At 47.7% G+C, this 27,973-nt stretch overlaps 2 protein-coding genes across 2 annotated transcripts; one reads left to right on the top strand and one right to left on the bottom strand.

Moving 5' to 3' along the window:
• Positions 1-889: 889 nt before the first annotated feature.
• Positions 890-2,084, top strand: LOC135407888 (uncharacterized). The gene has a single exon (XM_064643314.1). It carries the CDS (start codon positions 987-989, stop codon positions 1,911-1,913), a length of 927 nt encoding a protein of 308 aa, XP_064499384.1. The 5' UTR covers positions 890-986; the 3' UTR covers positions 1,914-2,084.
• A 10,856-nt stretch (positions 2,085-12,940) lies between these two features.
• On the bottom strand, positions 12,941-13,713 carry LOC135407892 (uncharacterized). The gene has a single exon (XM_064643326.1). The coding sequence runs from the start codon at positions 13,640-13,642 to the stop codon at positions 12,989-12,991; it is 654 nt and encodes a 217-aa protein (XP_064499396.1). The 5' UTR covers positions 13,643-13,713; the 3' UTR covers positions 12,941-12,988.
• Positions 13,714-27,973: the final 14,260 nt, after the last annotated feature.

Genomic DNA, 27,973 nt, shown 5'->3' with positions numbered 1-27,973 from the left:
AATTATCTTAGTTCTGTTCAGGAATGTGAATTTTGCAATAAGTTTTCCCTAAGTTTTATAAAAGATTTGACAAACACTTCTTATTTGAAGTCATATGTTCCAAAAGTCTTTTAACAGCCTGGGGAATGCTCACGCTGTTTCAAGAGCAGAAAGATTTTTACATTTTAAGGGCAGAAAAATGTAGGCATCTGAGGACCTTCAGAATTATTACAAAGCAATATAGTCTTTCAGAAGATATTACTGATACATATCTGATGCAATGCATCTTTTAGCCAGTTTTATTTCATACAACCCTTTGCCTTTTATTGGCCACAATACTGAATACATCCAGTATATGTATTGGATATATCTGGATCATGGTCAATCCAAAATTGCAGCTTTGAGAAGATTTTAAGCCTTTGACTATGATTAACTTGAAATTGTAATTGTTATTCTATTCTGGGAGCTGTTAAGTTGGTAAATAGTTAACTGGTTACTGAGCTAGTTAGATATGAAAAAAACTGAATGGCACGCAAGAACTATTTTGTTGAAGACACTGGAAGCTGTAGACTGGAGGAGTGTAATCAAAACCTCAATGTTAGAAAACAACTGGTATTATACTTCGCTTTCCTTTTGTTTGTTTTTCTGTCCGCTCCCTGTGAGCAAAAAACTTATGATGAAGATGTGTGTGTGAAGGCACAAGGGAATGCAGGGATGGACGTCCCATTGTGACACCACTGGTTGGTGGACACATCATGGGGTGGTGGATTGTGACATCACCAGGGAATGGATTGTGACCTTGCATTCCTTGCTATTCATGTTCAGGTGCAAGACGTCCCATTGTGACATCAGTGAGTGGCAGATGTGACATGATTGTGATGTCATGTCCCCCTCTGATTATACCTGGGTGCTGCCAGAGCCTGGGTCAGACTGACTCCAGCCCTACAGTGCCTGTGAGTGGGAGCAGCTCCTGGTCCTCAGCTCCCCCCCACCTGCTGGGACCAGACATGGCCACGGAGACACAGTGGAGCTGCCCCATCTGCCACAACACTCGGAATGATGTGGCTTCCATTCTGCCCTGCCGCCACCAGTTCTGCCTGGGCTGCATCCTGCGGTGGGCAAAGACAACCCCAGCGTGCCCACTCTGCAGCAGGCCAGTGGAGACTGTCAGGTTCTCTGAGCGGGGTGAGCAGGATTACATCCAGTTTGAAATCACAGCCCCCAAGGAACAAACGGAGACCAACCACCAGGCAAGGAGAGGTCGCTTCTGCCTGGCTGAGAACAGCCCCCAGCGCCCTGTGGTGCCCAGTCCACCTTCTCCACAGGGAACACTGTCCCCAGCTGGACAGGAGGATGCAGGGACAGAGCCCGTGGGTGGCATCCTGCCTGAGGTGTGGGCAGCACTCTTCCGTTGTCGACAGCACCTCCTGGACCCTGCACGGTCCTGGCTGCGCCAGAGGCTGGCTGCACTCTACGGGGAGCAGTGGTGGAGGGTAGAGGCTGCAGAGGGATCCATCCTGCACGGCCTCTGCACCTGCGGGCTGCATGCTGAGGTCCTGGTGGAGGTGCTGGAGCCCCTTCTCAGCAGGCACACAGCACCACTGATCCATGACATCATCAGTGTCATCGTGAGCCAGTGCAGCCAGGAGGCACAGAGGCTGCAGGGCTTCCATCACACCAGAGACGAGGACAACACGCCTGCGGCCAGTGCCAGCTCCAGCAGCTCCCAGGACAGAACTCTCACCAGCAGCCCTGCAGGCTCCAAGGTGGAGGAGGGAGCTGGTACATCACGCACTGGCCTCCAAGGGAGTCCCAGCTGCCCCAGAGCTGTGCCTGATCCTGCAGAGCAGGACCAGCACCGGGAGGGGCTGGAGCAGCCAGAGGGGGCAGGTCCCTGTGCCCAGGGCAGCAGCCAGAGCCCCTCTGCTCCTTGATGGGGCAGGGACTACTCACCCAGGGGATCCCAGCAACCCTCAAAGAGGAGGGTCCCTAGCCCTCAGGATTCTCCTTAGCCCAGCAAGAGGTGGCCTCGCAGGTGGCAGTAGCAGGGCTCCAGAAACTCTTTAGCCAAGCAGAAGCAAATAAATTACTATTTCCCTGACAAAGTCTTGGGGTGCTGCTTTCTCCCCCTTATGGTGCCTTTCCCTGCCCCTCAGGCCCAACAGTCATCCGAGGGCCCACAGAACTCCCAGGGCCATTCCAGCAGCACCTCCTCACATGGAAGTCCCGCTGCAGCTGCTGTGGGGGAAGGGCTTCTAAAACACTGGTCATCCTGTGAGATGTGTGGGGCTGCCTGCAGACAGGACTCACCCCACAGGAGCCTGGGTGGCAAGAACATGCTCCCAGGAGGAGGCTACCTCACCTGGTGGCCTTCTCTGAGGGACTGGCCTTGTCCCAGTAGACAAGGGAAGGGTTGCAAGTGCCACTGATCTGGAATTCTGTGAGGCCTTTGACACAGTTCCTACAACATCCTTCCCTTCAATGGCAGAGAGACAGATTAGGACAAAGGATTAAAACCTAGTGTGGGTCAGCAGACATGTAAGCATAAATCCTGCTTAAAATAAGGAATCAAAATGTATCCTGAAAAGCAGGACCAGCACCAGGATGAGCCATCTCTCTCCAGCCTGCTAATCACGGAGACATGGACATAGAGAAGGACTTGGAACGGTTGCCAGAGGCCAGCAGCCAGGCAGGGACAGCTGCCAGCACCCTGAAAATAGCTTTAAATATATCAGTGTCTTCAGGTTCTCTGGGGTTTCTTTGTTTGGTCGGTTGGTTATTTGGTTTTGTGTTGATTGGCTCATTCCAGATGACCTTCATTTTCATTAGGGCTCATTAGCTGCTGACACACTGCTTCAGATAAGTCTAGAATAAACATTTTCATGTATATTTTCCTCAGAACAATCATTTTTATCTTCCTTCTGACAAGAATGTTTAAACATTCTTTTAAAAAGATTTAATCTCTCAACTGCTGTAGGAGAGAGCAGGGTTTTTTCTGCATTAGAAAACAGTTGCTTAAACAGTACTAGGTGACTAATTTCCAAGTTATATATACACTCACAGCAGAGAAGCCTGTTATCATAGGGTAATCAGTTCTTCGACTTTGTCATGTTTAAATCCTAAGGTTTTTATTCCAGCATCTTTAAAATTGGCAGTGAATGTGACTGGAGAGCATCTTTTGGCCTTTGTCCTATCATTACATGCCATGTTAAAAAGATTAGTAACCTTACTCTTTTGGTTTTTTTTCCCTTTTGCTGTTGTTTTCTTTGCCTTTGCTTGCAGGACTCTCTAGATGAGATTCCACATAGTCTTTCTACTGGAATCTCATTGCAGCTATACACTCATAATTTCAGAGGGGTCAGTAGTACTGTATCATATTTTTTCTAGTTCATGAACTTCATTAATTGTGACCTCTCTCATTAGTTTTCACACATTTTTATTTTGATTCATAATGATTGTCTTTGTTGTGGTATTTATCTACTCCCTTAATCCAATTCAATTAATACCACATTCACTTTGCAAAGTGATCAAGCATTTGAAATCTGTATTCATATTCCGCACACAGAATCACGTTGCATAGTTTATGCTTTACGTTCAATTCAGAGATAGAAAGGTTGCATGGAAAAAAAAAAGGCAAGCAAAAACTCTAGGTACCTGGAGAATATTCTTATCATTATTACAGATAATTACAGATAATTACAGAAATTGAAAGAAAGAACGCAAATTTAATTCTCAGTGCAGTATCTATGACCAACTGGTAACTATAATCCCCAAGATTTAGTGAAGTGCGTAAATGTGAGCTAAATGTTGATGGACTGGAAGATACTGTTACTGTAAAATGCTAAAAATTTGCTGTCACTTCATTAAAAAAACCACAGAAACAAACAAACAAATGAACGCCCACACTTTTTTTTTTTTTAAATCTTACCTATGGTAATGTATTTTGATTTTTTTCTCAATGCCTTCTACCCAGCCAGTGTCCACCACATCCCCACCATGCTACATCCAATCAACTGTAGCAATCAAAGATAAAAGAGTGGACAAGTCTGTCACAAAACTGAGCCTTCTGAAAGAATGATTTCTGTTAGAGACTCCATCAGCTCTTTCTGATTAAATCTCTTTCCTCCATTAATTCCCAGTTCTCATAAATACTACACAAATTCATCCTTAATTAAGGGCCTTTTGTCATGGTGAATGTGTTTCTTTATACTCTGCTTGATTGAGTTGATTCTGAATTCGGCCTATTCTTTTGTTCTACTTTTTTTCTTAATTTTCAGATTTCTCAGTCAGAACTACAATGCCACAATCAAAAGCTTAGCTTCTTAGGGGCTGAGGGCTCAGGCTGAAGAGTCATAAGCCATAATAAAATTAAAGGAGCAGTCACTTGGATTTCAGCAGAAAATGCTTTTGGTTCCTAAAGCAGCTGACAAAGGACTGAGCTTTCACTGAGTTCATTAGGATCCATTGTGGAAAACAGTGTTTTTCATTAAATACATGCTTGGGTTTATATCTGAAAAACGGCGTCAAAAGGGAAGATTACTACAAAATCTCTTGTCAAAAACATGGATATTTGTACAAATAAATAGACAGATGACATGAAAGCTGTTGTTCCTTTTATTTCAAAAAATGCTAATACAAATTTATTCCAATTTCATATTAACCCTTGTCGAGCAGAAAATTAAATAAAAGAAATACATGTATTAGTTGTATATATAAACAAGACAGAGATCCAATGGCTAGATCTAAAAGGATGAAGTATAAAAATTGTACAGTAACATCTCAATTGCACATTATCATGAAGCAAAGTAATCAGTATTTCAGGAGAGCAGTAAAGAAAGCAGTGATTAGACTTCAGGCAAACAAACATTTGTGCTAATACATAGATATACTACAGGGAAAATTTACAGATGGTAGCAGTCTGCATTATTTAAACATTTAAATCCACTTTGTTTTCCCAGCTCATAGATTCACATCCATAGCCTCCCAAAAATTCCTGAAAACACTGAAAGCAACGGAGTTCAGCTGAACTCTGCGTGGGGAGAACCTGTCATTAAGGACTGACCCAACACACAACTCAAAATTATTTCTTATTTAATTTTGTTTATTCAGTCAGCTACTTCTCTAAAAGATTTTTTTTAACTGATCCGGATTCCATTTGCAAATAATTTTTGCGCTCCTCAAACTGTATTAGTTGATCAGTAATGCTGTTATTCTACTGAAAAGGTAAATTTGAAAAAGAAAAAAAAAGTAAAATACTTTAACTAACTTACCATTTAAATTAAAACATTATATGTGCAAGTTTAAAATCTGACAAGTAAAAAGGACCAGACCCACCCCAGGGACCACCGCCACCCGAGTCCCTCCCTCCGGGACGAGGAGCCGCCGCCCGGGTCCGGCCGCGCCGAGCAGCGGCCTCAGCGCGGGTCCCGGCGGGGTGAAGGGACTTGCGAGCCGCTGAAGGGACGGTGAGGCCGAGAAGGCCCGGGGCGGCTACGAAGCCGGTGGGGCTGTGAGGGCTGAGAGGGAGCGGCGAGGCTGAGAGAGTTGAGGGGGACTAAGGGGGACTGAGCGATGGCGGGAGGTGGTGGAGGCTGAGAGGACTGGGGGACTGAGAAGGCTGCGGGCAACGGCGGCACCGGGGGCGCTGAGGGCAGTGGGGGCACTGGAGAGCTAAGGGCTCTGGTGGTTGTTCTGGGGGTCTGAGGGCGATAGCTTTGGGGAGTCTGTGGGCAATGGCTCTGGGGGTCCAAGGGTGATGGCTCTGGGGGTCTGAGGGCAGTGGGGGCCTGGGGGCCTGAGGGTGGTTCTGGGAGTCTGAGGGCGATGGGGGCTCTGTGGGCCTGAGGGCAGTGAGGGGCACGGGGGTATGAGGGCAGTGGTGGTGATAGGGACTGACAGCAATGGCTCTGGGGGTCTGGGACGATGGGGGTTCTGGGGGTCTGAGGGCAATGGCAGCACGGGCACACTGGTGGCTGGTGGCGACCATGGTGCTGATGGAGCCCTCGCTGCCATGAGCCTGAGATTAGCAGCTCTTGAAGTTGTGTTTCAGGTGTTTGAGGAGGTGCTTTCATCATCCTGCCCTGAAATGGCTGCCTTTTTGGAGGTAACTCTATTCCATAGCAATGCTGGGGTCCGGACTGAGAGTTTTTTAGGTTGTTGCATGCCTGAGAAGTAAAGGCTTCCTTAGTTAAGCTTTTAATGGACAGTGAAGCATTTGCTTGGTAAAGCAAGATTTTGAAAAGAAGAGGGAAGCAAAGATATTCCACATTAATGAGCATGAGACACGTTAGCCTGTGTTGGCCAAGTTTAGGTGCTCATTTTCATGGGGAAAATACATAGTGCAAGTGTATTTGTGGGGATGAAGTGGAAGCCTTTTAGGTTATAACTTAACCAAATCCGGGCTCTACTTCTTTTGGGTTTGAACACAAAGGAAAAGCAAAAGCTGGACTGCACTTGCTGCTGCGGTGTAAGACCTGCCTTACCTATAAGCACTAACAAAAAGCTATGTTTGTGTATGTGCTGGAGCTGCAGTTTTATTGTCCTCTCAGTATCTCGATGTCTTCAGTAAAGTTTCTAGCTGGGAAATCCTCAGGTGGTGCAAACTGGCCAGTATTGCTCTCAGTGTTCCGAAGATTAGTTCATGTTCCTCTTGGGTGTCTCCCTAGAAAGAGATGTGTACTCTGATTAACTCCCTGCAAAGCTCCAACCTGGATAAGATTGTTTTGCTCATGGCAGTGTAGGGAGGAGCAGGTCACTGTGCCAGCACACAGGGAGTTGGCAGGACTCCTTCCTTAGTGTCCTCTCAGTGTATTGTGTCCTGCTCATTAAACATTGTCAGCTGTGACAGCTTTTGAACTGCATTTGGGAAGTTTATCTTTTCCATTGTTGAAGGCCCAGACTTTAGGGCCCAGACTTCCTCGTTAGGAATGAGGGATTAAGTGTGTGAGTCATGGAGTCGGGGTGCAGGGTGTTTGAGGCCTCTTGACCAGTGTGATTGGTGAGAAGGCAGATGTTGATCATGGATGTGAAGTGGTTAAAGACCTCGGGTATATTTTGTGCTGAAGAGCAATTCAGGGACTATTAGGCCTTTTGTTTGACAGATTCCCTCTTTTGATTAGAAGTCCCCTTTCTCTTAACTCTTGCCTCTTCCCAGACTTCCCCAGAGTGTTCAGTTCCTGTATTGGCACAGGAGTTTTTTGCATATTTTTATACAACTTTGGCAAAGTTTCTGTATTTCTGTATTTCTGTTTATATGCAGTCCCATTGCCTGCTGTGTATTTATCACTGAGTAAGGGGAAACTCCAGGTGGGGAGTGGGATTTTTTGGAACTACCCATATCTTATTACCAAGTGTGATGCCCTTTTATCTCCTATAAAAGCACACATACTACTTTTCAAAAGCTTCTCTTTCATTACCTGAAGGAAATGTTACAGGCTCTGAACAGTCATTCTTCTTTATCATACTGATGGCTATGCACAGAAAAGATGAATATTCTAGAACAAGTGATAGTGAGAATATCTTTCTGTCTAAAGGTAATTTCCAGGTGCTTAATTTGGGCCTTCACTTCCTCAGTGGAATAGAAACATAACATGGTTTTCCAGCTTTTGGGATTTTTTTACCCAACAGATTTTTGCCATGTGATCCTGGAAATACACTAGTTAGGTAGGTAGATGTTTGCCTGCAAAATACATATGGAGGGGCAGCAGAGGACTCCAAAGAGCAAGCAACACATTAGGATTTAATATCTTAACAAGTGGATGGGGTGGGGTGAGAGTCCCAGCCAGAAATCTGTGGTTTGTGTGCAGTTTTGCCCTGTGCAGTGGTTTGAGTGAGGTCTATCTTTCTTGACACACGTTTTGGTAACAAGGAGGGCACCCGCATTTCTGCTGGCTGGTTTCTTACAGCTCATGTGATAAGCAAGGGCAAAGTTCAGACTGTGAGGACACACAGCCTCACTTGGTATATTCTGGTTTTCTGATTTCATGTTTTGCTTAATAGGTCTTTTTGTAAGAGCCTGAGTTTCAGTTTTGCAACCTTAATTCTGAGTTTAAAACACTTGTCATGTAAACCATCTGGGTGATGTTCACCTCATGTTACACATCCTTTTGGAGCGGAGAAGAGTTATTATTTTGTCCCTAAAGTGATTACAAGAAAATACTGAGTGATCTTTAATTTTTGGGGTTTTTTTGTTCTGTTTTTCTTTTAAGGAGAATATTAGTATCTTCTCTGAGTCTTCAGGAAGGGAGTCTGGGAACAAGGCTGCAGCAGAGAGAGCTTCACCTGGCAATGTGAGCTGTGGGAACAGTTCCCCAGAAGCAGAGGATACTGGTAAGATGAGAGTCTTGTTTTTCAGAGATGTCTGAGCCTGACTGTGACAGAAAGGAGAGATCAGAGCAGTTTAGTTACTGTTCACAGTGTCGGTGCTTCCTTGTGCCTTCAATTCAAATACTGTACTTGTACAGCCTCACAGAGCACTCACCAACACACTTCTCTATACGTGCTCACACTCAGTGCTCTTCTGTGCAAAATGGTGTGAATTAGAGCAGTGAATAAAACCTGACAGTCTGGGATTTGTCACCAACCCAGATGTCACCACTTTGGCTGATGTCCATCAATGTTTGCTGCAGAGTGACAGTGCTACAGAGGCAACACTGAGTAATGACATGACTGCTGGAGCAATGGGGAAAAACCCCACCAAACTGATGAAGTCAGTGCAGAAGTCCAAACTTTCTGTCCCAAATCACTAACTAAATTCAGTACCAGTCTGCTGATACTTATTCTAAGACACATGAGAAAAGAAAGCAGCAGAACACCTGAGGCCAAACAATTCACAAATCCAGTAACTAAAGGAAAAACCTAAATGTCCACAGATTAGCAAGACCTAAGAGCACTTTGGATCCAGTTTAGAGAAAAGCTGGTGCAGCCTGCAGTCCTTGTAAGGAGCTCTTTCTCTCCCAGCTGTTCACCCAAGAGCTGATGGTAGAGTTGGAGAAGCTGTTGCTCACTTCAAATTGCCAAGTGAGAGCCTGCCTTCTGGGCTGTGTTTTATAGTCCCTGATGGAAGTACAACTGCTCCATGTGCTGCCAAGACCCATGTGGACTCAGTATTTCTTTTTTTGCTTCCCAGATATCCACCTGCTGTACCTCTCCAAAAGGGCTGCTCTGCGTGGGAGGAAGCGCCTGAAGCCCAAGTCTGGGCCGGCCCCGTCAGGTGGTGATGGCTGCGGCTCTGTGAGGCTGGGGCACCTTCCTCAGAGCCCCGAGCTCCCTGTGGACACCAAGAGGCTGAAAGAAGCCAACAAGGAGAACCTGGAGGCCGACCTGAAGGTGCCCGAGCACAGCCGCTCCCAGCAGCGCTTGGACACACCCCCGAGCAGGGACCCGCCCTTGGCCAACAGGAACGGTGAGACAAGGCCGTCGGGGGGGGGGCGGGTCTGACAGGCGTGTGGAATTTGGAAACCTTAGGTGGGTCGGGCATGTGCAGGGACAGCTGGAGCATCCCGTGGGTTGTGTGCAGAAGGGAAAAGATCTGGCAGTGAGGTTTCTGGCAGTGAGGTTTCTAGCAGTTGACTCCTGCCACAGAACTGTGAGTGAGGCAGTTTTTCAAAAGGATTGAATGGACAAGTTGTTGCTGGAAAGCCCCAGAACTTGGAGCTGTTTTTCTTTCTAAGCCTGCTTGAGAGGATCAGAGATTTCAGAGTCCCTGACAGAAGTATAATTGCTGCCAAGGGAACTGTACACATGACCGATATTTACTGAATACTCCTTTTTCTGGATCTGCCTCCAGATGCCTCCAGGACAAGTGAAGCTTCTCTTGGGTTGCTTCCAGGGCATGAGGCTTCCCCAGCTCTTCCAGAGAAAGTCATTGCCACTCCAAGAATTTAGAGGCTTTCAACTAAGGTCACAGTCCCATCCATGTCCGCAGTCCTGGTTGAAACTTATATATTGTCAGGACTGTTGTAACAATCTGTAATAAGTTTTTAAACTGAAATTGATATTTGCGTGTATTGGCAGCACCGTTGTAGCCCTTTGCAATAAAATTTTTAAATTGAACTAGGTGTTGATTTGTGTTATTCACAACAATTAGCAGATGTAAACATTACAATGCTGGAGGATTTGGGGAATGAGTGAGGGGGACTGGGGGAAAATATCCAGGCATGTCCAGCAGATCTCTCAGTTCCAGTAAAGCTGGGGAGTGAAATCACAGATTTTTGATAGGCAGCCCAATCCACTGTGTAAGTAATCCTGAAATGCAACAAAAGTTCTCTATGGGAGAGGTAAAAAAGGAAATAACTCCAGAGAAATACTGGCAAATAGATTTCTCTGATAACCTAAATACGGGTGTTTGGGTATCTGCTGGTATTAGTGGATACATTTTCAGGACACTGGTTGTGCAAACAGGTCTACACAGAACCTTATGTACTTCTGTAACACCAACAGGGGTGCAAACCTGGTATAAAATCCTCCACACATCACACATATTGAGACTGACAAAAACTTACACTGTTATAGCGTGGAACTTCCTTTACCTGCTACTTCAAATCCCCCTGCATTACCCAAACTGAAAGACATTTCCTCAGTGGAAGTGAAATTCATGCCCTACCATCTAGATGTGGTGGTGTTTTACACTTATCCTGCCAGATAAAGGAGTAGCAGATTTGTTCATATTCACCACTGCAGTTTGACACCAAAAGGAGACAAATTGCACATATACAGATAAGACAAAAAAGCTCAGTAGGATATAGAACTAATGTAAAGCTAATTAGAAAGAAACACTTTAAGAGTGAAGGTTGCAGATCACAGGAAGATAGGTTTCTGGCGGGGGAACACTGGCTTTAAAGAGAAGAGAAGCTCTTGGGGTTTGATTTGTTCACTCTTTCAGAGCGCAAAGACGATCTGGTGTTCCAGAGCAGAATCTGGAGCCAGAAGTTTGAGAATAGGGTGCAATAAGAGCACCAGAGAATTATCTCTGTTTATAAGAAGCAGCCCTGCAGAGCTTTCTTTGGCTTAAACTGAAAGTGGAAGTCCTGTTTTACTAAAGAGAACTTTGATCTGTTGGTGTTTTGGAGGAAGAAAAAATAACAAAGCACCTGATGTCTGTATTGAGATCAAGTGTATCACAGAAAGCTAACAGTGCACTAAGGCAAGAGACCTTCACATAATTTAGGCTGTTATTTTCCTAATAGCAATAATTTCCCAGTACATGTGGACTGAAACAACCACTGTCACAGTAAGTCAGATCTTTCCTTGCTCTGGCCTTTCACATATCACTAAGGAAAGGTTAGGCCAATTTATTCCCAACAAGATTTTGAATTCTTCAGAAGTCAAAACTGAATTCAACTCAGATTATAAATACTGTAATGTCCAAACTTCTAAAACCTTGTATTCTCTTCTATTTGAGTCCACCTTGTTCCTCTGTCAGAAGAAAAGGCTAGATATGGGACTAATCGTTTCTCTGATAGGAAACAGTTTTTAACAATAAAGTGGAAAAAAGGCCTTTGAATAAAGGTTTACTTACAAAAATGATACTGCTGCAACAAACACCAGGACAAAAAAGCATGGACTGTATTATTATCTGTGTTATTAAGTGTGAAGTAGTGCTATTGAGACTGTGTTTTCCATACTATGAAAACCTGCAGTACCTTGAGAATCCCTGACTGAATATTGTTATTTAACCTCCTTAACAATGCAAATTATGGTGGGTTCTAAGAACTCAGTTTAATTACTCCTATGCTTTGATCACTCCTGTTCACATACAACATTCAAAACCCATTAAACAACAGTATTCGGTTTTTTGGTAGATATTTGGTCTTGAAGGAAAACTTTCTACTAATTGTTTCTCTTTCTTTTAAAACTCACTGTTGTTGGTTGGTATCAAGACCTAGAATGTTGGAAAGGGCTGCAAAGGTATTTGCCACCCTTTTATCCAATATCAACAACAGTGTGGTTTAAATACAGACTTGTAAAACAGCACTGCTGCTGTAATCAAATTACTGTTGATTAGTTAAGTTAGATATACTCTGAAGAAGGTGATTATCTTTGGCCAATGTATAAAAGGGGGTTTAGTTGGTTTGGTTGTTTTTTTTTTTCAATAAAACTCAAGAAGGTGAGAAGACCACAGTCCTTCAGCCTGCCAAAACTCGTATTTCCTTGGACTTATTCTTTTTAGCAGCTTACTGAGAAAATTATGAAAATATTTAATATGCTGCTGGATCTCTTAGCGTGTTCCTGCAGGTGCTTGATTGGATTTACCTAAATCTTCCAATGCATAATTATGGCAATTGTGATGGGATAACCGAGTTGAAAAAGTGAACAATAAACAGAATTTCGTCACTTTATAATAAGAGTGTTTTGGGATGAGGGCATGGGCTTGTTTTTTATGGCAAATACGAGAGAAAGTTTGTAGGTTCTCTATGATCCACAGTAGAAGAGCTATAAGCACAAGGTGGTATCTTGAAATCCAGACAAAGAAAGCTGATTAGAAAGAGCTCATAACATTCCCCTCCTTTAGCTGACTACTCACAGACACCTTGGACTGTGAGCAGTAGCATCTGTCTACTCACAGAGGCTTTGCTGAAAGCCTCCTCCTGCTGTAATACAAAACAGACATCAAAGAAAGGTGTCTTGATAAAAGAGGCATTTCACTGTTTGCCTTGAACTGACTAAGAAAAGATGTGACCTCTTTTGGCTTTTTTTAGAGAGATAAAAAAACCAAACCAAAAACTGTTTGTGGAATTCTCTGGAAAATCTGACTTATTGAAGGAAGTAACATTTTGTGATACTTGGGCTATCAGAATGTGCAAATTTTCTGCTTATCGTTCATTCAGACGCTTGTTAAGCCAATAATGGTCTTATTAATGTTTTAACACAGCTGAGTGAAATAAAATTACTCAACATTTTGGCTTCAATCTTCAATGATGTTTTGAATATGAGAATACTCATTTGGAGGAAGAACAAAACGTATTTTCACAGATCCGTTATGTTTTATTGTTCCAACACACAGATCCTCTCATTTCCTGGGACTGCCAGGAGAGGCGGATGCTGATGTACCAGCTTCCTCCTCCACTTTGGAGCCTGCAGGCCAGCTGCTGGACCTAGAGCTGCTGGAGCTGGAGCTGCTGGATCTGAATCTAGAACTGGCCACAGGGCCATTGTTCACATCCCTGGTAGCAGCGGAGCCCAGCAGTCTCTGTGCCTCCTCACTGCACCGGCCCACGATGACACTGCTGATGCTGTGGATCAGTGGTGCCGCGTGCTCGTTGAGCAGAGGCTCCATGATCTCCACCAAGACCTCTACATTTGGTCCGTAGAGGCAGAGGCTGTACAGGATGATGCTCTGTACGTCCTCCACCAGCCACCACTGGTCCCAGTATATTCCCTCCAGCCTCTGGCGCAGGCAGGGCCACACGCGGTCCAGGAGATGCTGCTGTCGACGGAACAGTCCTGCCCACACCTCGGGCAGGATGCCGTCCGTGGGCTGTGGCCCTGCAGTCCCCTGCCCAGCTGGGGACAGTGTTCCAGGTGGGGGAGGTGGAGTGGGCACCACAGCGCGATAGGGGCTGTTTCCGGGCAGGTGGGAGGGAGTTCTCCCTGCCCAACTGTTGGTCTCCGGTGACTCCTCAGGGGCTCTGATGGCCCTTCCTTCTCGTTCCCTCCCAGCCATGGTGCTGTGCGGGACGAGCAGGCACCGAGGGGCGGGCACCTCAGTCCGCTTTTGCAGGGGAGTCGGGGGGAGCCTTTGGGGCGCCAGAGCTTTCTAAGTCACCGTCACCAGCGAGGTCACAGTGGCTGCACCCGATGCGTCACAAAGGGGGTCCCCGGCTCCCCAATAAAAGCGGGTGAGCCGCACGCCCCGCACACCACCATGGCTCGCTACCGCCGGCGCTCCCGCAGGAGCCGCAGCCGAAGCCGCAGCCGCCGCCGCTCCCGCCGCCGGGGCGCGCGGAGAAGGCGGCGGGCTGGATCCCGCCGCTCCAGATACCGCCGGCGCCGCCGGGGCGGCAGGAGGCGCAGACGCCGCTGAGCGGCCACCGGGCAGCGCGGACCAGGCCCCGTACGGACACACGGCGGGCCTGACAATAAATTAGCACGGCAAACGTCACATGGGTGTGCTTGTCTCTGCTTCGCCCCCCTCATAGCGCCTCACGCCTCAGGGCTCCCCTGTGGGTCGCGCTGCTCGGAACCCGCGCCCGCATTCCACGTGTTCCATCTGCTGCTGCTCCTGTGTTTCCAGCTCCGCTGTTCGACAACAGCGCTCCCAAACTCTGTCCCTCCCCGTTTTTCTGTGCCCTGTTCATGTCCATCCCAAAGCTGAATCAAGAAGGAATGTGAATTGCAGACCTTTTCAGAGGTCCCCTACCTGATATTCGTGCTGTATAGGAATATATTTGCATCAGTTAATCAAATTTATTTACATCAAATGGTGAATTTTTTTACATAACTATTCCTTATTTGCACAAATTCATCAAGTGATGAATTTCTTACATAAATGATGCCCCTTATTTACATAAATTCATCTTCACAGCTGGCAAAGCTTCAGTCTGTCACCAGCAATTTTCTGCCGTGGACATGGTCCTGGGGCTCCCGGGCCCGTGGCTGCATCCCCCAGCACGTGGGCCGGTGAGGCGGCCTCTTGCTGGGCGGAGGGCAATCCTGCGGGCTGGGGACCCTCCTCTGGGGGGTGCTGGGACGCCCCGGGCAAGCGGTTCCTGCCCCGTCTGAGAGCGGAGGGGCCGCGGCTGCTGCCCTGGGCAGAGGGACCCGCCCCCTCTGCCTGCTGCTCCCGCTCTGCGGAGTCAGGCACAGCTCGGGGGCAGCTGGGACTGCCAGGAGGGGTGGCCGCCGATGTATCGGCTTCCTCCACTTTGGAGCCTGCGGGGCTGCTGGTGGGAGTCCCCTCCTGGGAGCTGCTGGACTTGGGGCTGCTGGAGCTTCTGGTGCTGCTGGACCTGCATCTAGAGCCGGCCACAGGGCCGTTGTTCTCGTCCCTGGCAGCAGCAGAGCCCAGCAACCCCTGTGCCTCCTCGCTGCACCGGCCCACGAAGACGCTGCTGACGCTGTGGATCAGTGGCCAGCCACGACTGGTCCCAGTATATTCCCTCCAGCCTCTGGCGCAGGCAGGGCCACACGCGGTCCAGGAGATGCTGCTGTCGACGGAACAGTCCTGCCCACACCTCGGGCAGGATGCCGTCCGTGGGCTGTGGCCCTGCAGTCCCCTGCCCAGCTGGGGACAGTGTTCCAGGTGGGGGAGGTGGAGTGGGCACCACAGGGCGATAGGGGCTGTTTCCGGGCAGGCGGGAGGGAGCTCTCCCTGCTCAACTCCTGGTCTCCGGTAACTCCTCGGGGGCTGTGATGGCCATCTCTATATAATCATGTTCTTCATGGCCAGGAAACCTGACAGTCTTTACTGTCCTGCTGCAGAGTGGGCATGCTGGATTTCTCCTTGTCCACCGCGGGATGCAAACCCTGCAGAACTTGTGGTGACAGGGAAGAGAGGCAGCCACGTCATTTTGATGTCCTGGCACATGGGGCAGCCCCACTGTGTCTCCGTGGCCATTCTGTGCTCTGCGTGGGGCTGGAGAGAGCTGAGGACCAGGAGCTGCTCCCCCTCGCCGGCACGCTCGGCAGGAGTCAAGGCTTGGACCAGCCTGGCCCAGGCTCTGCTGGTGCCCAAACATGAGCAACGAGGGACGTGGCATCGCAGTTTGACCAGCAATGTCAAAATGGGAGGTTCCCCCCCGCAGGTGCTGGAGCTGGAGCTGCTGGAGCTGGAGCTGGCTCTGGCCACAGGGTCGTTGTTCTCGTCCCTGACTGCACCAGAGCGCAGCAGCCTCTGGGCCTCCTCACTGCTCTGGCCAACAATGATGTTGTGGGGTTTTTTTCCCACTTGATTTCCAGTAAGCTGACAGTTGACTGAAACTCTACATTTTCCACCAGAAGTTTTAAAGTCTGCCTGCTGGAGATAAAAATAAAACCCTGTCAGGCACTTCTTGCAGACTAGTTTACTGAAACACGTGGATCCGGCATCAATGATTTCGTTGTGGTGCATCAAACTCTGCCTTTCCATGGAAAGTCTAAAAGCTACATAACCTGGCCTCTGGTTTACTGGAGTTCTGGGTTGAACTACGCGGTCAGCTCCTCTCCATCTCAGCTGCAGAATTTATTTCTTCTAAAGCTGTAGAAGTGGCACAGGCCCAAAATGACACTGAAAAGCTCAACAGAAATGCACAATGGACACTGGATTTCTTATCACAGAAATACACCCAGTAAGGCAGAGTTCAGTCTGGGTGTTGTCTTGTTTTAGAGACTGGACTCGCAAATTAGAAATCGGGTTTAGCCTGGAGGCCTCTTTAGAGTGTGCAGCTGCCTCTTGGAAGTGCAGGTGTGCTTGCAGAGACGGGTGCTTTGGGATGGTCTTTCCACATCTGCCCTGGACATACGCACGGTGCCCACAAGCCTTGGCATTGCTTTGGAAGTATTTGTGCTTGAATCTATAAACACACGAGCATCCTTCTTCAGGAGCCAGTACGAAAATTCTGAACAGCTGGAGAAAGACAAGTCTGTACTGTGGTTCAAGACTTGAGGAAACGAAATGGAGAAATGAAATGTCTTTTTCCCCCTCTCCCATTTCTCGCCCTCCCCCCCACGTTTTCTGCCCTTTTCTCCGATCACGTTTCTCTCCTCTTTTCAGTCACGTTTCTTGCCCTTCCTTTTCCCCTCATATTTCTTGCCCTTTCCCCCTCACAGTTCAGTCCCTTTTTTCACTCGTTTCCCTCCCCTTTTTCACTCACTTTTCCTGCCTTTTCCCTCCTCACGTTTCCCACCCTTTCCTCCTCACATTTCTCGCTTTTCCCCCTCATGTTTCCTGCCCTTGTCCCATCATGTTTTCTGCCCTTTTCTCCCTTCACGTTTCTGTGCTTTTTCCAGTCACAGTTTTCACACTTTCCCCCTCATGTTTTCCACCTGTTTCCCCTCCCGTTTCTCCCATTTCCCCCTCATGTTTCCCCCCCTTTCCCCCTCACATTTCCCTCCTTTTATCCCCTCCCGTTTCTCACACTTTCTCCATCACATTTCCTGCCCTTTCCCCCTCACATTTCCTGCATTTTTTCACCCTCTCAGTGTCTGTTTCTCTTCAGTGGTGTTTGGCCTTCTCTTCTTTTTATTTTTTTTTCCTGCAATGCCCTACTCAAGTAATGCTTCCTTGAGCAGCAGCCCGAGAAGCCCTAGCCTGTGAGTCTGTCTGTTGCTGAACAGAAGGTTGTGCTGAACCAGAAGAATCTCATTAGGGAAAAACAAACCAGAGTGGACTTCCTGCTGGAAAGTGTTTTGGTGTTTGGGGTTTTTGTTTGTTTGTTTGTTTGTTTTTTCCCCAAACTCTGCACAGTCTTCTTAGTGTTCTAAAACAAATAGGTAGCCTTAGGCATACGTATCTCAGAGAAGCACCCACTGCACAATGGACTTCAAGTAGATCCCATCTCCTTCTTAAGAATCACCTCAGAGTCACTATGACTCCTGTCTGAAAGAAATCTGCCCTGATGGCTCTTCAGGTTAAAGGAAGTCCATCAGGACAAGAAGTGCTTTTGGCCCTTTGTTGGCTCCATATAACTTTAAAAGGTGCAAACCACGGAGTTTCTTCCCATTTTCACCTATTTGGACTGACTTGACATCAGATGAAAGCACTGAGAGCCGAGGTTACAAACTGGCTCGTGGATCTCTGCGTGTAGAGACCAAAGATGCAAAACTGGATCGATCAGCCCGTTGTTCATTACTGTCCATCTAAACAGGGGGCTGAAAGTGGGGGCTCCGCCTGCCCTCTGCTGCTCCGGGGCCAGGGCTGGGGAGGGAGAGACCAGGGATGGCCCTGGGAGGCGCCTCCAGCTCCAGGCACCATCTTTGTGTGTGGCTGCAGTCCTGGCTGCCGTCTTGTGCGGTCTCTTGTGCCTCCAGGGATGGGCGCCTGTCTTTTTCTCTTCCACACTGGGATTTGGAAACGGTTCTTTTTTTCTGCGTTACACTGTTTCTTCCTTGTACATGCCCAAGTCGTTGTCTTGCTCATTTTACTCTAGGAATGGAAATAAGAGGGCTCAGATAAGCATCCATCCAAATGTTCTCTGACTACTGCAGCTTCAGCCAGCAGTCACCTGCCTCTGCTTTGCTCCTCCAGCATTCTCTCTACCACAGCAATGCACATCATTCAGCTTTCAAAGCTTTCCACAGGATATCGTCCTCTGCCATCTCCTGTTCATTAGGATCTGGTTCCTGCCTCCAAACACCCCATGAGGCTGGCTTCTCTATGCGAGCACCTAGGCACACACTTCTGTGCTTTCTTTTCATTTGGAGAGGACCGGCCGAGCATTACAAGATAAGGATAATGCTCCATGTGTGATTAGTACAGGTTTATGTATTTTCTGTAGACTTTTACAACCACGGTTTGGAAGTGCATTTTACAAAACTGTACGCGCTACAGAGCGTTGCAAAGACAGCTCTTTCAAATTTTCCTTTTCTTTCCTAAATAAAGGCAGATACCTGGTTTACAAAATCACATTTCCTAAGCTGAGTCCAAACTACAGACCTTCTGCTGGTGTCTGTCCATGCCCAGATCAAATCCAGGCTTTCTCTCCATGAGCGTGCCACTGGGAGCTATCATTTCACAGCTGTTCCGTGTCTTTTGTGGAAGGAGTGGGTGATATCAGTCCAGTTCCTAGTCAAGGCTTCCGTATCTCAAAATCTCCTGCCTTAATTAGCACTAACTGGCATCCTTCTTGGAAGCATCAGAAGAAAGGCCAAGCATGAAGAATGAAGTAGTCTCTCTCTCCTGGAGGTGAACCCCCCAGGACACACACCTCTCTCCTGGAGGTGAACCCCCCAGGCTTAACGGTATGAGGGCTGAATATGAAGTTTATTCTCATTAGATTAACTAAAGGCTATTCTCATCCTTAAAATACACCAAAAAAATAGCACAAGTGTGTAGTGGCCTGAAAACAACAGGAAAAGGGAAATGGGAGCAGAGTGGGAGCAGGCTGTGTGCTCAGGAGCTGATCTGCCCTGTCAGGCACCAGCCTAGAACTGGGCCTTGCCCGCAGCCCAGGTGAAATGGCCCCGGGCAGGTGGAAATTCAGAGCTCAAAACCAGGTGATGCCAGCTGAGGAGAATGGGTGGGAGCAAATTTGGGTCACAGGGGCAGCAAAATGCTGTTACATTGTCTTGGAACGGGTGTGGGAAGACGGGCACATGGCACCACCCTTTGCACACCCCGGGAAAGGGGGACACTGTGGAGATGTGGGGACAGAGCCACTGCATGGACTTGGAGTGGTTTTGGGGGGGTTGGCAACCAAAGTCCTGCTCCTGAGTGGGGTGCAGGGACACGGAGGTCATCAGAGATGCAGGGCACAATGAGGGACATGGGGGACAGGAGGCCGTAATGGGCTGGGCTAGATCTGCACGAGAGTGACTGGCAGTGAAGGCATTTCCTTGCTAGCTGCAGTCACTGTACTTCCCACTTTACATCTGCAAGAACAATCACCCTACAGGCTTGGCCCAACATCACTGTGATGATCAGTCAGCCTCCACCCTCTCTGGCTGGAACCTCGGCCGGGGGCAGCAGTCAGCAGTGTTTATGCAGGTTTGTCTGCTTTTTCTGCTGTGAATCCAGGAAGCGATTCGCTTTTTCAGGGCAAGAGCAGAAGCTCTGGCCCAAGCAGACTGATCGGTGAATATCCATCTGTAAGCTTTAATCTCACTGCACACACAAGTATCCACAGCTAAGGTTAAAGGAAGCAGACAGATACGATATTCACGGGCGACAATGGGAGCCCTTTCTTCCCCATCACACATGCATTTTGCACATAGGCGTCTTTCGCTGGAAAGGCAAGCTGTTGCAATGGCATAGTTATCCCAAAGTCCATACAACAGTGCACCAAAGCATTAGACCCTTCATTCTCCAGTACTTTCTTACTGATACTGGCTAATTAGGTTCTACTGAATTCCAACCAGGGATCACCCCCATAATATCAGGGGGCTGTTCTTCCTTTGAGTAATAATGGCTCAGCTGTCTCTTGAGGACATATTGCTGACTGAAGGCCAGTCTCTCCCATATCCCTTGTAGAAGGAGTTTACCTTAGATCCCCAAATTTTGCATGCATGCAAAAAGACCACCAACAAACCAACAAAAAATCCGCAACAGAAACTTTCAGGAGGACCAAGGCATAAAAGCAGATTCTGCTTATCAAACCCAGAGCAGTTGCATTAAAATGTCTATGAATCTTTCTTTGGCATTTTCTTAATTATGGCTGTAGAGTCATTTTTGAGAGATAAATATGCCGCACCTAACAAGCCCAGATTACACAGTGACAGGAGCAATTAGTCATCCATACAGCATTCCAGCAATTGTGTAGCATTTTATTCAGATAACTGGGCCCTGGACATTGCAACTGGCTTCTGATTTACGTTTCACCACTTCTTTTCCACATTCTGAGCCAAGAGTGTCCCAGGCGGCCAGGGGAGTGGGGCTGTGCAGGGAGGAGAAAAGGCTCCATGTGCCTGTGCAGCGAGGGGAAGGCGCTGTTGCCCATCTGTGAGTGAGGGAGTGGGGCAGGCACAGGGAACTGGGTGCTGTGTCTGTGGTTCGGTCTGCACATGCCATAAGGGTGCAGCTCCTTTGCCTGCACAGGGTGCTTGGAGGAGGGTGAGGAGGGTGCCGCTCTGGGGAGTAAGAGCTCCAAGCGGAGGTTGGTTTGTACCCTCAAGGGTGTCGGATCCCTTGCTTTGTTTAAGTTTCTTGATAAATTTTAGCCATATGGGCCAAACTGAAAGTCCATGAGAGGAAAGGAAAGAAAAATTGAAAGCTTTTAGGGCAGGGTTTTTGTTTTTCTGGCGGAAGATGGAGATGATGCATGAAAGCCGTAAAACTCCTTCCAGCAACTTCCAAGGTCTTATAGCATTGAGGGGTACAAGGGTCAGTTAAAACAGGGCTAATTAGGACTAGGATTTTAATCCAGACAATAAGATATAGGTTATTCATGGGTTATAGGTTGTAAGATATAGGTTATTCATCTTCTGCCTCTTTCCTTGTCAAGGTCTGGTATGACATGTATTTCCACTGCTCAGTACCTGAGGGGTTGCAACCCACAGTGGAGCAGAGGTCTTCTTGGTGGCAAATACAGGGATCAATCCAGTCTTGCCCTTGATTTTTTTGTACAGATTATTTTTTAAAGGTTAACTTCAGAGGGTTACTTCCCTGTACCACTGTCCACTCTGTGGGAGGAGGCTCCACTGGTCCCTTAACCCGGGATGCGTGTGACCACCCTTTTCTGCACTGCAGGCTGCTGTCTCAGTTGTTAAGAGTACTTGGAAGGGACCTTCCCATGCCGGTGTTAAGGTTTCATCTTTCTGTGGGAGATGAGCAAAAAGAAGAAGAACAATACCGGAGATGGATCACAGTTTTGAAAGAATCGACAGAGGAAGAAGACCTTATTTAAGACTACGGACTTTACTTACAAACAAGGGACTTTATGAATTAAGTTAGAGTTTAATGTTAAAATAGGGTTGTCATGTTATATTTCATAGTGTTTGTAAAGATTCTACCCTCTCTTATCCCTTTTTACTTGTTAATTCCCTTATAAGGTTCTTACTCCTTCCCTCTTGTCCATATACAATTGTAACCCCTCCCACGATCACCTATTTTATGCAAGCTCCTCCTCCTCTTATCTATTATATTCATAACGTTCCAGAAAGTTCTCCTCCTTCCCCTATATAAGGGGGAAGCCATCTTAATAAATATTGAGTTCACTCCTGTTCCACCTACAACCCTTTGAGTGAATTTCCCCATTTCCCTTAGCCGGGCTGTGTTACCTTTCCAAGATATTACTAGAACCCAATCTCCTGGCTTTACCTGATGTGTGTCAAAGTCCAGGGGTGAGGTTTGGGGCAACAACCCTTTTCTTCTAAGCTTTGCAAGAGAGAACGCAATCGCCTGCAAATAATTTTTGAGAGACAGGTAATTTGTTTCAGGAACTGGCAACCCTTCCTCCCTTCCCAGAGAAGGCAGGCCAAACAGCATTTCATAAGGAGTATCCTTCCTTGGAGCAGTTGTAATTCACAGTAGTGCTAAAGGCAAACATTTAGCCCTAGTTTCAATTATTAATGAATATCTAGTTTCAATTATTAATTTAGTGATACGGGTTTTAAGAGTAGCATGCATCCTCTCAACACGTCCTGAACTTTGAGCATGCCAGGAAGTATGAAAACTCCAAGTGGTGTCCAATGCAGCACACACAGCCTGTAAAATTTTTGAAGTGAAGTGAGTCCCTTTATCAGATCACTCTGTATCTGGGAATGATTTGTTCTAATTGAATTTTAGCCACATTTGAGGTTGCAGAGGTTGCAGTAGGAAAAGCCTCTACCCAGTGAGTAAGATGATCAGCTATAGCCAGGAGGTATTTCCATCTCTGCACCGTGGAGAATTCAGTATAATCTACCTGTATACTTTGAACAGGTGTAGCGGTTAGGTGCCGCGGTCCGGGGTTGGCGTTGCGACGACGACAGCAATAAAGGGCTCTTTACAAGGTGGAAGGTCTGAGGCTATTGCAAGTTTATTGAAGGGGGGTGCCTGCTTTTATAGGGTTCAGGGGGAAGGTACTGGAAAGATAGGTGGAGGATGGGATGGACAGGTGAGAGAACAAACCAGAGGACAAGCCAGTGAAGGTAGGAGGGAAACTGAAACAACCGGGGACCAGTAACAAGTCACTCCACACTGCGGCAAATCCTAGCCAATCCGAGGGAGGAACAGGGGAACAAGGGGTGAACAGGTCTGAACATGTCTGGGCAATAGGAATGAATGGGGTACATCAATGTATGCATGCATTAACAGTTTTATAAACATTCTAAAGTCCTTGAAGTCAACTCAGCAATGTCGTCTCAACTTCCATAAACTTCTCTCCACTTTTGGAACCTTTCCCACTCTGATTTCTCTTCCTCCGCTGTTAGATACGGTTCTTCCTCCACTAGGGGCTTTTCTCATCACTTTCTTATGTACCGTTGGGCAAACCAAACCTCGTTCAGTCACTTGTTTTGCTAGTGAACATACTCCTACCCAGCCATAGGTTCTTAGAAATGGGTCACATAATGCTTGGGTTCCCCAGGGTGTTTCTTGGTGTAACTTAATTAATATTTCTCTAGTAATTGCTTTGTTCAGTATTTGCCTTCCATCTGGTAAAAACCACCTGCCTTCCTGGGTTTTCACACCTCCCATTTTTTGTAAGAGTTCTTCTTCTTCCTTCATAAACAGGGGAAGTTTTACATTCCCTGTTTTGCTGCTACATATCAAGGCCAGCATTTTGGTTTCTTCCTCCCTTGCAGCCTCCTTAGCTAGTTTATCAGCCAAATGATTTTCCCTTATTTCCAGAGTCTCTCCTTTCTGATGTCCCATTACAGGGACTACAGAAACAGCCTCAGGTAGGTCAAGAGCTTCCAAAACTTCCAGGACTACCTGCTCATGTACTGATTCCTTCCCTCTAGAGGAAATTAATGCCTGTTCCTTCCATATTTTCCCAAAAGCATGTACTACTCCAAAAACACACTTAGAATCGGCAGAAATTGTTCCTCTCTCTCCTCTAAGTAACTCCAAGGCTCGCTTTAATGCATATAATTCACATGTCTGGGCCGACCAGCTCTTGGGCTCCCCAGTGGCATAACCATTACGACGCTTCCCATTTATACATCGGGACGACCTGTCACTACAAATTCTCTTTCCATCAACTAAGGGGGTTTCCTGTAAATCCTCTCTGACTCTAGTTTGGTATTCTAGAATGTCTAGTTTGGTATTCTAGAATGTCTAGACAGTCATGTTCAGGGATTTCTGATTCTGCCCTCCCACACAGGAACTGAGAGGGATTTACATTCTTATCTGTAGCTAATACTAAGTTGTCCTTTTCCATTAAAATGGTCTCATATTTCAGGGCTCTTAAGTCTGTCAACCACCTCCCAGACTTCTGACTCAGAACTGTTCTAACTGCACGTGGAGTGGACACAATTAAAGCACCTCCAAAAGTTAATTTTCTGCTTTCTTCCACTAGTAAGGCTGTAGCAGCTACTGCCTGGACACAGGTCAGCCATCCCCGCAATACCGGGTCTAACATTTTCAAAAGGTAAGCTATGGGTCTTTTCTGGCCTCCCCATATCTGAGTCAAGACTCCGTAAGCCATTCCTTCTTCCACGTTGATATACAAGTGGAAGAGTTTCTCCAAGGAGGGGAGTGCCAGAACAGGTGCTTGGATCAGTTTCTCCTTTATATCCTCGAACTGTTGCTGCTGATCTCTAGTCCACTCAAGTTTTTCTCCCTCTTCTTGTAATTTTTCATATAGGAACTTAGCATGCTGGGTAAAGTTCTCCATCCATAACCGACAATATCCAAGCAAGCCTAAGAACTTCCTTGTTTCTCATTTGGTTCTAGGAAGGTGCATGGCAACAATGCCAGAAATGCATTCTGGGGTTATCCTCTTTCACCCTTCACTCGTTACATGCCGGAGATATTTTACTTCTTTTTCCACAAACTGTAATTTAGTGTTAGAGACCCTTAGGCCTTTCCCTCCCAGGAAGTTTAATGACCGGACAGTGGCATCTTGAACTTCTTCTTTTCCCTCCCCTGACACCAGTAAATCATCTACATATTTTAGCAACCTAACCCCTGGGGGTGTTCTGAATTCCTCAAGAACTTTTTCTAGGATTTGTCCAAACAAATTTGGAGACTCTGTAAACCCCTGGCGTAAGGAAGTCCAACGTAACTGCTGCTTCCTTCCTGTGATAGGATTTTCTTCTCAAAAGCAAATATATCCCTACTGTTCTCGGCTAAAGGACAGGCCCAGAAGGCATCTTTAAGGTCCACTACACTAAACACACATGATTGTGGGGGATTTTACTCAATAGGGTATAAGGATTTGGGACAGCTAGATGACATACCTGGATGAGCTTATTCAAGTCTCTTAAATCTTGAAGTAATCTGTAAGTCTCATCTGACTTTCTGATTGGTAAAATAGGAGTATTGTAGGGAGACATGCAAGGTTCCATCAACTCATCTCTCAAGAATCTTTCGACTGCCAGTTGTAACCATCATAGCTGAAGCTACTTTTTTTCTGGTCCTTTCTTTTCTTGAATAGTTAAGCTGCCACTTGCTGACATTCCCCCTCACCCCAGCCCCCTTTTTGCCTCCAGAAGGCTTGGAACAGAAAGGGCACTGGAAGTTCAGCTCTGCACATGCTGAACCAGCAGAAACGTGTCCCGCGTGTCACGTCACTCTTGGCACAGGTGAAGACAAAGCTTTGGAGTGGTCTGGGTCCCAAGGGATGCACTCACGGCATAGGGTCCCGGTTGTGAGAGGCCTGATCCCCAGCGGAGCACTCCCGAGTGGGATCCAGGGGGCTCTCCCGAGCCAGGGAAAGCCCGGGCGAGCAGAGACGCGGGCCCGGGCACACCCTGAGCGAGTCGCTGCCGGCGCAAAGGGACACCAGGGACCATTGACACCCTCATCTGATGGGAGCTTGCTGTGCTTTATTGGCAGAGCCAGGCCCGCGTCAGGGCCACGCTCTGGTTGCTCTGGCTCTGTAAGGCCGAGGCCCTGAGCTTGGCTCAGCGGCGCCTGCGCCTCCTGCCGCCCCGGCGGCGCCGGCGGTATCTGGAGCGGCGGGATCCAGCCCGCCGCCTCCTCCGCGCACCCCGGCGGCGGGAGCGGCGGCGGCTGCGGCTTCGGCTGCGGCTCCTGCGGGAGCGCCGGCGGTAGCGGGCCATGGTGGTTCTGGCTAAGGACTGGGGGCGGCTGCCCAGCTTTTATAGGAGAGCCGTGCAAGAGCCCTTTGTGACACCAGCACTTATTAGAGCCAACATCACCAGTGAGGTCATAATGAGGGCCACACCCTGCAGAATCCCTGTAGGGGAGGGACAAGAGCCACTTTGGAAAACTTCAGGGAAATGAAGGTCTCCCTTCCCTCTAAAGAAAGAACTAGGACAAATAGATGTTTCTGGCTTGTAATGTGAAATGCTGGGTCATCCTTTGAGAAAATCAGCATCCCCTCAGAATGCACCCAGCACCAGCTATCTGCAATGTGCCTGATCCCAGCCCTACAGCCTGAACTTCCTTGAAAGTATTATCTCCAAACTCCTTCTATTTCACTGTAAGCAGGCCAACCTTCTGAATGTCTTTAAAGAAATGTTCCTTCAGACTGAAAGAATTATTCTCTGGATTCAGGTGCCATGGATTATGCCATCATTATGACCTCACTGGTGATGCTGGCTCTAATAAGTGCTGGTGTCACAAAGGGCTCTTGCACGGCTCTCCTATAAAAGCTGGGCAGCCGCCCCCAGTCCTTAGCCAGAACCACCATGGCCCGCTACCGCCGGCGCTCCCGCAGGAGCCGCAGCCGAAGCCGCAGCCGCCGCCGCTCCCGCCGCCGGGGTGCGCGGAGGAGGCGGCGGGCTGGATCCCGCCGCTCCAGATACCGCCGGCGCCGCCGGGGCGGCAGGAGGCGCAGGCGCCGCTGAGCCAAGCTCAGGGCCTCGGCCTTACAGAGCCAGAGCAACCAGAGCGTGGCCCTGACGCGGGCCTGGCTCTGCCAATAAAGCACAGCAAGCTCCCATCAGATGAGGGTGTCAATGGTCCCTGGTGTCCCTTTGCGCCGGCAGCGACTCGCTCAGGGTGTGCCCGGGCCCGCGTCTCTGCTCGCCCGGGCTTTCCCTGGCTCGGGAGAGCCCCCTGGATCCCACTCGGGAGTGCTCCGCTGGGGATCAGGCCTCTCACAACCGGGACCCTATGCCGTGAGTGCATCCCTTGGGACCCAGACCACTCCAAAGCTTTGTCTTCACCTGTGCCAAGAGTGACGTGACACGCGGGACACGTTTCTGCTGGTTCAGCATGTGCAGAGCTGAACTTCCAGTGCCCTTTCTGTTCCAAGCCTTCTGGAGGCAAAAAGGGGGCTGGGGTGAGGGGGAATGTCAGCAAGTGGCAGCTTAACTATTCAAGAAAAGAAAGGACCAGAAAAAAAGTAGCTTCAGCTATGATGGTTACAACTGGCAGTCGAAAGATTCTTGAGAGATGAGTTGATGGAACCTTGCATGTCTCCCTACAATACTCCTATTTTACCAATCAGAAAGTCAGATGAGACTTACAGATTACTTCAAGATTTAAGAGACTTGAATAAGCTCATCCAGGTATGTCATCTAGCTGTCCCAAATCCTTATACCCTATTGAGTAAAATCCCCCACAATCATGTGTGTTTAGTGTAGTGGACCTTAAAGATGCCTTCTGGGCCTGTCCTTTAGCCGAGAACAGTAGGGATATATTTGCTTTTGAGAAGAAAATCCTATCACAGGAAGGAAGCAGCAGTTACGTTGGACTTCCTTACGCCAGGGGTTTACAGAGTCTCCAAATTTGTTTGGACAAATCCTAGAAAAAGTTCTTGAGGAATTCAGAACACCCCCAGGGGTTAGGTTGCTAAAATATGTAGATGATTTACTGGTGTCAGGGGAGGGAAAAGAAGAAGTTCAAGATGCCACTGTCCGGTCATTAAACTTCCTGGGAGGGAAAGGCCTAAGGGTCTCTAACACTAAATTACAGTTTGTGGAAAAAGAAGTAAAATATCTCCGGCATGTAACGAGTGAAGGGTGAAAGAGGATAACCCCAGAATGCATTTCTGGCATTGTTGCCATGCACCTTCCTAGAACCAAATGAGAAACAAGGAAGTTCTTAGGCTTGCTTGGATATTGTCGGTTATGGATGGAGAACTTTACCCAGCATGCTAAGTTCCTATATGAAAAATTACAAGAAGAGGGAGAAAAACTTGAGTGGACTAGAGATCAGCAGCAACAGTTCGAGGATATAAAGGAGAAACTGATCCAAGCACCTGTTCTGGCACTCCCCTCCTTGGAGAAACTCTTCCACTTGTATATCAACGTGGAAGAAGGAATGGCTTACGGAGTCTTGACTCAGATATGGGGAGGCCAGAAAAGA

The sequence above is a fragment of the Pseudopipra pipra genome, chromosome Z (genome assembly GCF_036250125.1).
Source record: "Pseudopipra pipra isolate bDixPip1 chromosome Z, bDixPip1.hap1, whole genome shotgun sequence".
NCBI lineage: Eukaryota > Metazoa > Chordata > Aves > Passeriformes > Pipridae > Pseudopipra > Pseudopipra pipra.
The sequence above is the reverse complement of the archived record's forward strand: the minus strand, read 5'-3'. Positions and strand labels throughout refer to the sequence as shown.